At 41.0% G+C, this 16,275-nt stretch overlaps 1 protein-coding gene across 1 annotated transcript in view; it reads right to left on the bottom strand.

Annotated features, from left to right (window-relative positions):
• Window positions 1-859: 859 nt before the first annotated feature.
• Suclg2 (succinate-CoA ligase GDP-forming subunit beta) overlaps window positions 860-16,275 on the bottom strand; it is a 247,512-nt gene continuing 232,096 nt past the window's right edge. The window contains exon 11 of the mRNA XM_042679846.1: window positions 860-1,915. Coding sequence (XP_042535780.1) covers window positions 1,800-1,915 — 116 coding nt within the window. The 3' untranslated portion in view covers window positions 860-1,799. The remainder of the gene's footprint in view (window positions 1,916-16,275) is intronic.

The raw sequence follows: 16,275 nt of genomic DNA on the forward strand, positions 1-16,275 counted from the left end.
TTCTTGGTTTATGTCTGTGATCACATTATTGCCTAACTAAAATTAATAGTTTTAATTTTTATACCACAAAGCTTTTCGAAAAAGCTTTAATTTTTTTATGTGCTTATTCAAAAGGGATCATGTGTCTCTTATGTGTAGTGTTTTTTAGTTTTCTATCTTTGTGTCTTTGTTCCCTTACAATTATTTTGTACACAGATGCCAAGCTGCTTCATTTTTTTTTTACTTATCCATGCTCATCCCAGATACATTGTGTACAAACTCCCTATGATCTCTTATATATGAGATCAGACTTCCATCCCTCTGAACTTAAGGAAAAACTAACTATTCAATCTCTTTCTCTCAGGCAGTGTAGTATTGATGGGAACATTTAATAAATAAAACCATTTATCACTTGCCCCTCTGTCCCTCTGCTGCTTTCTTACATGTGGTCATGACTTGGGAAGTGGGGAAGGTAATGTGAAACTTATGAGAACAATTTAAGTCAGTAACAAACTAACAAACAAGTATTACTGGTACATGCTGATGCACTGAAAGGAAATTTATTAGTGATGGCGACCTGTCCCGTTAAATGGGAGATCATGCCAGTGTATTTCCTTGGGTACTGTACAGACTGATATAATATCTGTAAGACACCTGAGACAGTCACTTAGGCTTCTTCATTAAACCAAACATTTATTCTTTCATTGAATTGTCTTTTGCTATAAAAATGTCTGGAGAGGGAACACAATAATCCCAGGACAACTGAGATTTTCTAATTTTAGAGCTATGCCTAAAGCACAAAGACCTAATTAGAGAAAACTTGTTTGAGAATAAAACTGACTGAAAACCACACACACACATATACATACACACACACGTCTTAGAGCTTATAAAACATAATTTTATTTAAATTTGGATATAGATAAAAATTTACCAAAGTTTAAAGAAAAGTCTAACAAATTTTCCACCACAAAATGGACATTATGGAAACAAGCTGCATTTGCCTCCATTATATTTTCTTAATTTTCTGCCACAAGCGGGTAGACACTGGGGGTGAGGGGATGAGAAAGAAGGTTCTGACTGTGAACACAGTGTGCTCTTCAGAGCTGTGTGCTCACGATATGACTTAATTAACAAAGACTTTTTCACACCAGCCAGTAGTCCTCAGTTCTGAAATTAAAATCTTTTACTGCAAAGTCACAATTGTGTAAGGCTTCAGGTTTTAATTTTAATGTGAGGTAAACAGTATTTTCAATATTAAGGCAAATGGTAAAATACAGGCACAATATAATAATGTGGAGCTTCCATTTGAAGACACATTTTAGAATAGTTATGGATTTTCTAAGTGTGCTGTAAATAGGAACTTATAAAACCTGCTGAAGTGTTCAAAAGCTATTTGCTCAAATACCTTGGCTTCTGGTAGTTAATATGTTAAATATAATCCTGAGATTTTTTTTATGGGCTGTGATTTTTCTATTATAGAGGATTAAATGGCAGCAAAGTTCTTGTGAATGAGCCCAGATCTGTCTTCTCATCCTGTACATACATTATTTGGCCACACAGACTGCTTCCAAAGTTGGCAAATCCTGCTCAATGAGCAAGCTCATCATGACAAAAGTATGAAACTGTAGGACATTGTTTTTATAAAGGTATATAAGTAAATTCAGATTCAGGCAGCCTAGATATCTTAGTTGAGAAAAGTCAGATTTCAGATTTTTATACAGTGATTCTTGCTCATCCCCCAGCCTTTCCTGAGAAAGAGCCATTTCTTCACAGTGAAAAGAGAACCATCCCTTCTCCTGGGGCGCAGAATGAAGGCATCACTTCCTTGTCACGCTGGCCACAGCCTTCTTGGCTGCATCCTCCAGATCCACTGCTGAAGTTATGGGGAGTCCACTGTTACTGAGGATGCTCTGGGCCTCCTTGACATTAGTTCCTGGAAAGGGGAACAAGGACCATCACTGAGTAATGGTGCTGCAGGTGGCACTGGGTCAAGCTGCACAATTGGAATCTTGACACTAGCACAATTTAACAGCAACAGTTTCAGCTTTTTGTGATCCAGAGCTGACATTTCTCTTCTCACTTCTACTAAGTAACATATGAAGCCTATATTTTCTATGGCACTTATACAAAGAGTAATGGGCTATCCTTAATGTTATGCAAAAAAGAGATTCACAATTACTTGCCCAATATGTTGGGGAAGAAAAGTCTGCACTGGATTTGTGCCCTAGTGTAAATACTCATCTGTGTAGAACCAAAAGAAAATGTTAAAAAAAAAAAAAAAAAAACCAAACCCTGAGAATGGCACAGTCAGGTGTATGCTTGGAGTGGATACTGGAGTACCACAAGGATCATGCAACTCAGCTGCCACATACAGCTTTTCACCAGGAGATACAGCAAACACAGGTTCTAATCCAGGTCGCTGATGAGAAGACTATGTGACAATGTCTACCTCAAACTGTGGTCCAGTTAAAGCTGATGAAAGTAAGGACTTGTATGAGGAAAGTGGGCTTCTACTGAGAGAAACGAAGATGGCTGCAGTATTATCACACACAAAGATGCTGACCTCATGTGGGACTGGTCCAATCCAGAGTGTCCTGCTGCAAAGGTCTGGTGGTAGGCAGGATTGTAAGTCATGACCTGATCAGAGAATTGAACTTTTGAAAGTCTTCACACCCATGCACAGGAATCCACTGCTTTGGAGACTCTAGCAACTTTCAAATGTCCTCTTCTGCTCTATTTAGTGGGCAGCAGCCTTGAAAAGGAGCAGTGCAGCCTGTGCTATCTCTTAACCATTCTTGGTGGGTCTGTAGTAATTACCAGGCAAGCCCAAGGGTGCTTCTGCATTACCTATTTAATATGGGTCCTTTTGATTCTTTCAGAGGGAAATAGGTGATTTAAGTGTCTAATCAAATCCTCCTTTTCATTTATTTCCTGTGTTTTTATGCAGTTGGCAAGACAGAATTTATAAACAAAGACTTGGAAATATAGGCTGTGGAGCCTGCCTTACTGCACAGAATACAAATAGGAACAAGCATTTGGTCAGTAGGTCAAACAGAAGCAGCTGGAATGAGAAAGTAAGGTATCCTGGCTTCTTCTGGGTCTCTGAGTCCACCAGAACAGCCAAGAAGGGAGGCTGGACACTGTGTCTTCTGCTAGGTCTTACTCATGCTACTTTACACCGGAATGGAAAGCAATTCCCCCAAATGTGGGCTGGGTGCCACCTGAAATCCCTCACCCTCTGGTTTTGCATCCACTGAGCAGTGTTTGGAAAATCATTAGAGTGGCCAAGCCTCAACTTCTTTATCTCTACACTGTCATGTCCATCATCTGCAGAATACTCTGCATAGTAATACATGCCAGGGATAAGGCTGAGTAACTTACATGCAGCATGTAAGACCTTCACAAAAACTATGGATAGACTCCACTGACTTTGTTTTACAGGTGGGCTAACTGTGACATAGAAGATTATTTGGGACAAAGACTGGACTTGAACTATTCTCTGTAATACACAATCTCAAGTGTTTTGAGACATATGCCAGTCTTCTTGTTTGTAAGATGAAGACAGTATAGATGAAACACAGGCTGTGATCAGAAGCAAATGAAACAATTTGTGAGCAACTGTTTCTATCAGTGGCCAAGTAGATGTGGCGGCTGCCAAGCAGATGTGGCGGCTGACCCCAAAGGTTCCTGTTACTTTTGGGCAGTACAGTACTGCTGCCAGGGAGTTGCTGCCCAGGCAGAAAGTATGCTCCCAGGCTTCTTTTCATCTAAACAGGATCAAAAAGTTCCTGCCAATGGGATGTGAATGGATAGAAAACATGCCCACATGTACAGTATGAACCTCCATACTCTTTTTGTACTGTCTTCCTTCTAGAATGTTGTCTGCTAGGCCAACCCTGGAAGACATCTTTTTGAAGATGGCAATGGCTCCTTCAGTGTGATCCTTGAATGTATACTAAGTAAAGCACCCCTTCTACTCATTTCCTCCAAGACCTCACAAGAATGAAAAAGAGTTTTCTCCAGTGGCATGCCTGGCATTTTTAGCACTGCTCTATTGTTCACTGGCTGTTATGACTTTGAGCAACATATTACTTTGTTGTATAAATATTGTGATCTGTAGCTTCTTAAATGGCTCTCAAATGATTAATTGATGAGTCCACTTCAGGTGTCCATATCCTGATATGATCTTTCCCCCTCCAGTGTCACCCAGTGCCAGCTTCTGATGAGTAAGATTATAGCCACTGTGATGGAACATCACTTTGGAGACTAGGGACAATACCATGGTTTCTATGTTGCTCGCTCTGACTCTTCATTTGTTCACCCTGGCAAACTGCCATTTTGTGAGCTGTCCTGTGGAGAAGCCCACGTGGCATGGATCTAAGGAGAGCCTCTGGATGGCAGTTACTGAGACATGAGGCCCTGAGGAAGGGCGTCTGCCAACAACCATGTGTGCATGCTTAGAAGAGAACTCTCCTGTGGGTCAGCACTGAGGCACGTATGGCCCTGCCAGACAGCCTTGTGAGTGATCTTGAATGAGAGGAGCAGGTCAGCCACACTCAAATTCCTGATCACAGATCTGGGAGACACTCATGTTCTTTCTGCTCTGATGTCAAGCTTAGGAATCATTTGTTACAAATGGATAGAAAACTAACACAGATGTTAAAAGTTTATTATTTCATCAATATAACCTTGATGTGCATTTGACTCATTTGGTAAGGTTTTAGCCAGTCTCAGCTTGAAAAGCAGGACAGGGGACTAGACTGTGTCAGGTGTTAGATAGGAGGCTAAGGAATTTAGACATTAATCTGTAGGCATGACTTTCACAGAGTAATGACAGAGTGTGAAACAAAAGCCCTGACTGACACACAAGTGAATCGGTCTCTAGACCAGAAGGTGAATGAAAGTTAAATGTGTAAATTTCTATTTCCCTCAGTGGAGACATGGACTAGAAATCCCTTCTATCTGTACTCCAGGGTGCCAGGGCAGAGATGTAAGTGAAGATACCAAAGCTCTTCTCCCTGCCCCCTGGCTCCTTGGTGTCCTTCACCTTCAGCACACAGCAATCAAGACCTCCTCTGTGCTGCTGGATTGCTGCTTCACAGCCTTCCCCACCACACACACACACACACACACACACACACACACACACACACACACACACAGAGTGCTCTTCCTGGGGCTGAGTTATCTCATGGTTCCACTAATTCTGAGAAACGCTCATTCCATTTTACCCAAGTTTCTTTCCATGTGTATGTGCAAAATAGCTTAAAAAGGCTGTTCTTCCTGAAACGGTAGCCTAAATAACTGAATTCCTTAATTAATAACCCTGCAGCACCCATTCAGCACCACTAATCCTGGAGGCAAAGAAGAAAGGATGATCTGGACCTTCATGAATGTCTAGACACTGGGCCTTGGTCCATGGGTGTGGACTGCACTCAGAGCCCAGCTGTCCTTGAGCAGTTGTGTTAGTTGCATGGTGTTGGGTATGCCTTCTATGGCTCTGCTCCTGGTTTCCCAGCTAACCTAAGCTTTTAAAATGATCTTCAGAGTTCCTCACACTTCTAAAATCATGCTAGTCATGCCACAGATGGGGCCTTATTGGGTTGGTTTAGTAAGTCTCCCCTCACCCCACCAAACTTTTGGTTTACTTTGTCAAGCCCTCTCACTGGGATGCTGTGCAAGTCTGCCACATACTACATACTTGCTGTCAGACTAAGTACGCATAAGTGGAGCTCACATACAAAGGCGCCTGAGGACAGGTGTGAATGGGCCTTCTCATCATTGCATTGGGCCAACAACTCAGCCTTTCTTACAGGGTTGAAATTGAAACCTCAAATTGCCTGAGGTGACATAAGAGGGACTATGTACTGGTTTCCGGAGGCCTTGCTCAGGGCCCCTTTATCTCTGACAAGAGCCCTGAGCAGCTGGAGGTGCCCTGGCTCTCCTCCAGTGAGGACTCTAGGCCCTGCCACTCTCCAGACCTGCAGTTCATGGGCCTCAGGCAAGACAGGCCTTCTTCTAAGACTAGAACAGTGGTAGGGCCAGGAGAACAAAGGGAGAGAGCAGTGCCCCAGAAACACTTGTCCTTCTCTCCTCTAAGCAGCTTCTTTGGTGCTGTGTCAAAATGCCTAATTGCTTCATAATTCCAGGATCCACTAAAGTGAATTTTAATTATACTTGCTGTTACACTTTAATTACAGCCTTAATTATTAAGCATATACTAGCATGCTTAGAATGAAGCAGTACATAAAGGGATGAAGCAGGCATAGGACTGTGGTGAGAAATGGATCATAAATAGAGATGCTGTGATAGATAGAAATCAGCCTTGTAGAAGAGACTGAGACACTCAGTAAGAGAGATGCCCAGGCACTCAGGCAGGCAAAGGGAGACAGAGACATAGAGGGTGAGGTGAATACTTTGGGGAGAGAGAAGGCAGGGCAGAGATTAAAGCAGGAGTTAAAAGAGAAGAGATACAGTGAAAAGAGAGACAGAAGACAGACCAAAAGCAAAGCAGGAAGGAAAGATGAAAGGAATGCTGGAAATTTAGACAGCAAGAGAATCAGAGAAGGAGGAAGAGGAAGGGTGGAGGAAGAATGAAGAGATGAGAAGGAAGGAGGAAGGAGAGTAACTGAGAGCAGAGGGAAAGGAAAGAGGTTAGAGGGGGAGAGAGGGAAGAAGAGAGGAGGAGCGAGAGGGAGGGAGGAAAGGAGGGAAGGAGGAAAAAAAGAGGAAGAGGGAGAGACAGATATGGGAAAATAGATATATGTAAAGAGAATGGAATAAACATATTGTCAAATGGAGGTTGTAAGGACAAGTGGTCCCCACACCACCAGCTTCTTTAACTATGCCACCATCTATTCTGAGCATTCTGTCTTATTACTGACACCTCTGCCCACAGTGTGACTACTCAGGCCAACTGCCACCTGCTTCCCCCTCCCAGACAAGGGATACACTGAGAAAGGTTACAAAGAAAATCAGGTCACTGCCAGAGAAAAGAGAGGAAGCAGTAGGCAAATACTTGCTAGTTTGTAGAATCCTTTTGTTAATTTTGTTATTTGCTTTTTTTAAATTTTGCCAGTCTTGGGACTTGAATTCAGGGCCTCGGCACTGTCCCTGGGCTTCTTTTGCTTTAGGCTAGCTCATTACCAATTGAGCCACAGTTCCATTTCTGGCTTTTCTGTTTATGTAGTACTGAGGAATTGAACCCAGGGCTTCATGCACTAAGCAAGCACTCTCCTACTAAGCCAAGTGTTTGAGGTTAGTTTCTTCACCCAGTGGCTGATATCTAAATCATTCCTTTCCCTGACTTCATTTCTGAATAAAAATCATCATAGCTACTTTAAACTGACTTGGAATAAAGTGTTCTAAAGACAGTTTTTATGCCTGTGCACATAATTACAAAAGAAATTGATCTCTTTCCCACATTGAAATGGTGCCACTGACATGCTCCAATGTTTATTAAATGCTGCATTGCTTTTTAATGAGACTGCAGGACAACACTTTAAATAACCATGTGACAGATGACTGATCAACTCCCGATTCTGGCAGCTTGCTTCTTCCTTTCTTCCTTCCTTCCCATTCCCTTCCCTCCTTCCCTCCTTTTCTTTTTTCCCTTCCGTCTCCTTTTTAAAGATTATCTTTAAGTAGTTGTACAAAAGAGTTACCATTTAACAAAGCAGTTTATGAATACAATGCATCTTGATCAATGTCACTCCTTTCATCATTTTTACCCATTCCTCCCAACCCACCCCTACCTACCCCTTTTGGCACATCTTAATACCTCTAGGTGACAGTGGCACAGCTAGATAGTTATCTACCTATTTGCAGGCCTTGGAAATGGCAAGACAAAGGGGAATCAAGGGGAATTAGTTTAAGATGAAATTTGTTCTTTTGCTATAGTACACAATGAATAATGACAATTATTATTAAAAACTTAAAAAGGGGGCTGGGAAGTTGGCTCAGTGGTAGAGCGCTTGCCTTGCATGCATGAGGCCCTGGGTTCGATTCCTCAGCACCACATTGGCAAAAAAGAAAAAAGCCGGAAGTGGTACTGTGGCTCAAGTGGTAGAGTGTTAGCCTTGAGCTGAAGAGCTGAGGGACAGTGCCCAGGCCCAGAGTTCATGCCCCACAACCACATCCCCCCTTCCCCCAAATAAAAAAAAAACTTTAAAAAATTCTACACCTCTTTATGATGTTTTACAAATGACTTTCCTCCACTGGGTGGAGGAAGAGAGCTGTGAAGAGATATGCAAGGCACATTTACCAAAGTCTGTTCTTTGCTTTTCATCATGTGAGAAGATAATGGTGGTGGACAGGGTTTGGGAAAAAAGGTGCGGCTAGCCCCTGTCCTCCAACCCCTCCTTTTATGCAAGGCTATGAAGAAAATAATTCTTTACTTGCAAAGTATGTAGTAACTGTGTTTTGGGAACTGCTATTCTAACTGCTATTTGGGAATTCAAGGTTGTTTTAAAAACATAATGGCATAATTGAGTACATGTTCAGTTTAATAAATGTTTCTGAGATACAAGTTATGATGAGGAGCATCAGGAACTGTACTTCTCAGAGCAGCTGACTTTGTTTTACTTCTATTTAAAGGAAGCATGGGAGGAACTGGAAGGAAAACTCAACAATGGAGTTCACATCCTTCCCCCCTGACAGGCAGGGCTTGGTCTGGATTTATCTCCCTGATGTCACACAACAGCCATGCAGCCTGGCCATTGGTGAAGGAAGAAACCTAGGGATTCTTTAGAATACATCTCTTATCAACATAGGAAACTGAGGTTCACAGATGCTAGAGAACTTGCTCTGATCAAATGACCAGCGAGCTACCCCAAGTCTGACTCATTCTTGTCTTCTAAGTCAGGGCTTGCAAAGTATGGCTTTGAGCTACATCTACCCTCTTTTGTATCATTTTTGAGCTGGGAATAGTTTTTACATTTTTAAACAGTCAGGGGAAAATCAGAATAATATTTTGTGATATATGAAATTTACATGAAATTCAAATTTCAGTGTCCATAAATAAAGTTCTCATGGAGCACAGCCAAACTGATTCATTTACAGATTGATGATGGCGGCTTGTGCTCTGCCATGGCTGTGCTCAGAGCTGTGACATAGATAGTATGGGCCTTTAGAGCCTGAAATAGTTCGGCGCTGCTCTAAGTAATTCAGGCTTTTTATTCTCCTCAGAGTAGAAACAAATCAAGTTTTATAAAGCAGCAAATCACTCTTCAAATATTCACCGTCCTGTGTCCTTGCTCCTCCCGGTTTGTTCTACCAGGCAGTAATCAGATATAGGGTATTTATTTTCTTGAGGATGTTCAGATAACTTATACATCTCTTTTGCTTCATAATTATATTAGAATTGGATAACCTGCGAATTCCAGTGCCATTGGCAGCTCTGTCTACCATCTAGCATCTTGCTTGGCACCCAACAGTGTTTGGTCAAATTCACAAGAGTTCAAATGATAATACGGGTAGCTAATGTTTATGAAGCCTAGGACTGTTCTTTGTTACTTAAACACTCATCTGCTCCTTACAGTGACTATGGTTTTGCCACATTTCTATCCATGAAATAGAAATTGCATACCAAGCTGTAGCCTCGGGTAGCTGAATAACCTGAGGAAGCCATTGTAGTTTTGAAGTTCTGCTCTTGGTTGAGTATCTTATCTAAGTGCCTTGCATATCCTGAATTTTATGAAAACTAGAGCATGGGACTGTCTCATGTCCACATGATCCTTCTAAATTTCTTCTCCCATGGTAATAAGATTCCATCATCTAAGGAATGAGAGGGGTGGTTGTTCATATTATCACTGCAGGAGTCACCAGCTTCAGTCACAGCAAGCCATTTCAAAGAATGGAGGGTACCCATTTCTGATCACCCAAGCAAGGTTCAGGACTGAGACAAATATGCTCACTGACAGCATATGCCAGGTGCACGGGTTTTGGTTTCAACTGTTGTCTCTCAAAAATGCAATGTGTACATTAAGGTAAACTAATGTTAAGCAATGAACCTTCTGAAAAGTAATTTATAATTCTCTGTTCTCCATCATCTGCTAAGAGTAGGCCAGATCATTAATTAATTCATTCATTCATCCACTCCTTCATCTCAAGGATTTGAGCATGGTAGGCAGGGCTCTGTCACTTTTGGCCTGCCTCCACTCTTCTTTTAAAGAAGGCAAAGTATCCTACACTTAAAATCTTCATGAACTTTCTTGCCACCTTTGAATCTTCCACATGGACTTTAATACACGTAAACTTTAATTTACAGGTGATTTAAGAAATTTTCAAGTGTAATTTTGGTGGTGTGAAACCTCTTTTGGCACTCCTAACTTTGGAACTCCACTGTTGAGAGCTGTGATTTGGGTATGATACAACTAAGTCCCCACAAAGTTCATGTGCTGGCATCTTGGCCCCCAATGTCATGATACCAAGTTGGTTGGTAAAACCTGGTAAGAAGTGGGGCCTAGTAGAATGTAATCAGATCATGTAAATTCTGCCTTCTGAAGGAATTGATGCTGGTCTCCTGGGACTGGATTAGTTCTGAAAATGAGTTTTTATACTGAGGGCTTAACTCCTCCTCAGCCTCTTGCTCCTTGTCTTCTACACATGCACCTTTGCCACAGAACAAAATTTATGATGAGCTCTCGCCAGAGCTGAGCAAAACGCCAGCTCTAGTAGAACTGTGGGCTAAGTAAACTTCAACAAGTTACCCAGTAACAAGTATTTTGTTACAGCAACACAAACCATATATTGTTACACAATCTAAAAAATAACCTTAGTGTATGTATCACTGTGTGTGATTCTGTACTTAAGTGGAGGAAATGACTGAGTATACCTCATTGCTACTATTTTGATTAAGAAAAACTTGTTTTCTGCGAGCTTAATATTGTCTGCTAAAGTCTTCTTGACTCTCATGAGACATTTCAAAACTGAGGACAGAAAGAATTAGAAATAGATAACACAGGGACTTCCCAGAATTTTAGGTCTTGCAGCTGCCCTCTTCCCTATACATATCTGAGACCTGAACCATGGTTCATGGGGCATATCTGTTCTACTGCTTGTGTACAAAAAGATCTATTATGGTACAATCATGTCCATCTCCCTATGTGCTGTCTGTGGCTGCTTCAGCACTACTGTGGGAATGCTGAGTAATTACAATAGGGAATATATGGTCCTCAAAGCCCAAAGGTCTGGCTCTGTATTAAAAACAAAATGCAGATCTTTGCTCTACACAATCCAAATGTTTATTCTTGTAGCAGAAAGACTGAGTAGAAGATAAGAAATTACCTAATTTGGTACTTTCTCTGTTTGAAGTCCACACTTTAGTTTCCACTCCTAGGCAAGAAAAATCCCCTCTATGATCTCTTTGAATCAACAGTGGCATAGACTTGGCCCAACTCCCCCCTAACCTCCTTTCTGATATTTGTAATGGAGAGTCATAATTTTGGAACTCTTTTCTACTGAGCTAGGATATTCTTTCACCATTGTTGTTGGCACAACATGTTAGGCAACCACTGCCAATAACCTTGAAAGGTAACATGAGATGAAAGCTATTTGATTTCTAGGTTCCAAAACATTATCAGCCTTTCTGCTTGAATAATTCTGATTATAGACAGCCTCAAAGTGGCATGCTCTGGAAAAGTCTAATTGGCAAGACATACTTATCACCTATAAAATACTATAGACTAAATCTACCTGTATGTCTCTTCCCTGATAGCAAGGTGCTCTCTTTTTCTGAAGACTAATCAAATATCACACTTGAGTGTTTCATGAGGAAACTGAGACTTGAAGAAATGAACTGACTGGTCACTCAGACAATACCCAGAGGGCAGACAGTACAGTTCCAGTGTTAAAAGACATGGCTTGGTACAGGCAAATCCTGATACCTACCACATTCTAGAGCCCACTTTAGTATAACTACATATAACTGTACATAACTGTAGCCATAGCTACAGCTGCTAATCAGGGAGTCAGCACAGGTATTCTTGAATGAATGGCCACTGCCTTGACTAGGTGACCTTGACCAAGGGCAATGTGGGGGTGTAGGTGCTTCCTCCCATGCAGAGGGGCTGTCATGAATTAGCTGCACAATCCTATTATATTCCTGGTCTACTGTTGGCTCCAATTGGGAAAGGTGGTGGTGGAGGACATTTGACCAGAGCATCTAGAGACACTTGGCATGAAGAGTTCAGCTCTTTCCTTTTAGGGCCATGCTGTGTAGAGAACTCCTGGGTCATCTATTCTCTGGGTTCTTTTCAGAGGGTAGGAGGCTCATTGAAGTGTGTGGGTGGGCAAGCTGCCTACACTTGGTTCACAATAAAGAGGCTCTCTGTTGACAGCTATATCCTTGAACTTTTGATCAGTAATGAAGGTGTTATTTTGCTCTGCTTAATTTTTTGTTTAATTTCTCAAGAATTCTGATGGATAATAATCTGTTGGATACTCTGCAGGGTCCTATTAACACAACCTGGTTAGACAAGCTGAGTCCAACAAAGTGGTAGCTTCTGGGTAAACTAATTAAAGTGGCCACTACAAAAGACAGACTAAGCTCACTAGCTAAAGTATGCTAAAGGGGCAGAGTCACCAGGAAAGAGTGTTAAGGCAAAAGGGTGAGGGAAGAAAAAAGAAAGGTCTCATGGCTTCTAGGCTCAATGATATCAGAACCTTGTAATAAACCTCCTTTATGTGACAGAGGTCAGAGAGTCAATTATTCATTGCATTCTGCCTACAATCCATCACCCTTCCCTCCTTACCCAAAAACAACCAAAAAACTTCATCAGGCAGAAGGTATTTTCCTTACAGGAAGCCTAACCATGTAACAACTACCTTCTTAAGGTGAGCTAGAAGGCTTTGTCTGCACACTCAACTTGGTAGAAATTTTGATCTATTTAAAGGGGAAATGAAAATATAAAGTGCCTAATATAACACACTGTTCATCCTACAAATTAATTTTTTTTTGGTGTCAGTCATGGGCTTCAATTCAGGGCCTGGGTGCTGTCCCTAGCTCTGTTCATTCAAGGCTAGCACTGTACCACGTTGAGCCATAGCACCACTTGCAGTTTTCTGGTAGGTAGTTGGAGATGAGTCTCATGGACTTTTCTGCCTGAGCTGGTTTCAAACTGTGGTCCTCAGATCTCAGCCTCCTGAGTAGCTAGCAAACTAAAATTTTGACCTATAAAAGCATTCTCCAGGCTAAATATTAGGGACTTTAAAGCCTGGTCTGAAGATGAGGGTGGCAAAGTTCCAACATTGAGATGTGTCTATCAATTTCTCTCTTTCAGCAGACCAAGGAAAGGCCAAGTCTCATGTGGTTTCAGCTGATGAAGTAAGCACCAGGAAGAATGGGAAGGAGGGCCATAGGGAAAAGAGAGGAGGTTGCTAGCAATTAAAGGGAGGAGACATGAGATGTTCATTAGGCAGTCAAACAGTTCCCAAGCAGGACACGTCCATACGGAGACCGGATGCAGGCAAGATGCAAGTGAGACAGACAACAAAGTGATGAGTAAGAAATGTAAAGGAAATAGGGACACAGAGGATGGCAAAATAAAGGAGAACGAGAATCAAACACATGGAGAGAAAAAGGCAGGCACTGATGGGAGCAGTATAGGCACTGACAGGAATAGTGCACAATAAACTGAAAGGTAGAGAAAAGGGAAAATGCACTCAGATAGACCAGGGGTGCTGGTGGGGAATAGCCCACTGCACAAGAGGACAGGGCTTAGGAGGAAGAAAAGCTGAAAACCTAGAATGGCACAAAGCACATACAGGAAACAAACAACTGAGACATACACCAGGCCCAGAAGAGGGTCTTGCCTCTGCTGTGTATCTGTGTTTACTCTGCCTGGGTCCATCCCCCAACTTGCTGAAGAGCACTGTCCTTTGTTTATCCCAGGCTTCAGTAACAAATGGAGGGCTTCCACACTGGGCATAAAAATGTTTTAGAGCTGCTTAGCTGCAGCTCATCTACTATGCTGCCTTTTTTATGGGAGACAAAAGCATCATCTCTGCTCTTATCTGTGGGCTCACACCCTGGCATGATTGGAGGCTTGCAGAAGGGATAGCTGCCAAGTGGACAGACACAGTTGAAAGCTCTGGGGTTGCTTGTTGCAGCTTTAATATTCATGAGTTTCTTTCTCTCTTTCAGCAGACCAAAGTACCATGTAGCAATCTCACTGTACCCATGCACAACAGATTTGCATTCCTTTAGTTGTGGCTCCAGTGTGTAAATGTTTTGGAGAGTAAGGATACAGAATTGTCCATTGAAAGAGGAGTTGGCAACTTGTCAGTGAAGTAAAAGACACAACGTGATCACATTCTTAGTGACTGCATGCATGATAATGAAGTGGGCAGGACTCTTTATTTTAAAGATATTTGGTAAAAGACCCAAAATATTTATACTGATGAAACAAATCTTCTGGTATTGGATGGAAAAAAAAATTAAACTGAGAAGATGGCTAGAAGAAATGGGATTTCAATGTACAAACTATCTAGGTTTATCACTGTTATTATTTTTTATGAGCTCAACTTGGAATCATAATGAATACCTGAGAGAACAACAAATTCCTCCTCAAGCATATTTGAGATGGACAAATTTGCTACAGAATTAAGCAGAATAAAAAATAAGAAAAAAAATCTAAAACATAAATTTGAAGTCACTGGCAGATTCTTATACAGAACTAAAAAAGCATCTGGATAAAATGTAAAGCTTTGTCTTGAACACATACTCACACTGTCTATGCAAACTTGTAAATAAACTTTTTGCCAGTATCGGGAATCATTATATACATTTCAAGAAAACATCTCTTTCTAGGTAATTTTTTCTTGAGAAAGAACTGTCCATAAAGGCTGGATTTCTCCCAAATATGTGGTTGTTAACACAGAATCCTAATCCTAATCTGTGTGACAGCTGGTGGTCTACTCGGACAAGGAAAGTGGAAAGTAAACACAAGTAATTATGAAGTTAAAATCTTCAAGAAAGAGAATAATCATTTCTTATCCACTGGTAAAAACAGCTTGTCGTTATTATAGAGAGGAGAACAAAAACTTGGTGAAGTCCTACCACATTAAGTATGACTTACTGTCCAAAACTTTTCTCATCATGTATGTGCACAATAGTCTTTAAAATTTGGCTGGTGAATGGATTAGACTTAAGCCAGGATGCTGGGTTTTCCACATGGTCAGGGAACAAACAAGTGGGGCCGTTTTCTTAATTTACAGGAAATAGACACTACTAACCAAACATGCCATCTGGCTTTTGAAATGTTTGTTATCTTGATGATTAAAAATGACACAGTTGTTCAGACTCTATAGACATGTGGCAGAGGATCTGAAACTTAGAAAGCACTTAATCAGTGTTAGTGATAGTCCGGGCTGATTAATTCAAACTCTGGTGAAGTTTTTCTATCATACCTCATTTTCAGATGTTGGTGGTACCATCACACCCTAACGGTAGTTCTCACCCATTCCATTCAGTTCCCAGGCCCAAAAATTTTGCCATCAAAATTCTGGTCTTTAGATTTAAAATTTACAAGTCTCCTTTTTCTTTCATCTCCTTTCTTTCTGTTCTTTCTCTCCTCCACTTTAACCTGTGTGTGGCAATTTGTTAATCTTTATGTGGGTATTAGATTCTACTTGCTTTTGTAGACTCAACTAACAACTCAATTCTCCTGTTTTGCTCTTTTAGTCATACACATTGCTACAGATATGACCTGCTCTAGCTCAGCCTTTAAATCTATCTTAGGTCCTGAGTTTCAGGTTTACCACTGTTCTGGTCCTAAAAGTTGCTGCTCCTAGGTATAGAGGATGGCCTTCATGTGATCCTCTACCAACTAACTTCTTCCTCACTCCTTTCAATAATTCACATCTTATTTATCTCTCCATTATCAACTTGGAAACTTAGATCAACAAATCTACAATAATGACAGTACTCGGTATTGAGTAAGTTTTAAAAGGTGAGTAGGATTATGATATATGATATATGTAAATATTGCCTTGAGTCATCATATTAACTTCTCCAGAACACAGAATATATTTTATCAGCAAACAAGGCTGGTGGTGGCTGTCTTGGATTCCAATGGCATCACTTACAAACACAGAATTAGCCCTCTTCAGGCAAGCATTTATAAATGTTTTATATGTTGTCTTATGCTGTCAATTTTTGCTTTTCTTTGTCTCATTTCTCAAGCTAATTTTTTATATTTCTGTTCATCTTCCTTGATGTCTAGACCTCAATGAACTGCACGTGGTATTTATTAATATAATACTTAATTAAGAAAAACATAGACATACACCTTG

Source organism: Dipodomys spectabilis, unplaced genomic scaffold (genome assembly GCF_019054845.1).
Source record: "Dipodomys spectabilis isolate Male_0828 unplaced genomic scaffold, ASM1905484v1 ptg000054l, whole genome shotgun sequence".
NCBI classification, from domain to species: domain Eukaryota; kingdom Metazoa; phylum Chordata; class Mammalia; order Rodentia; family Heteromyidae; genus Dipodomys; species Dipodomys spectabilis.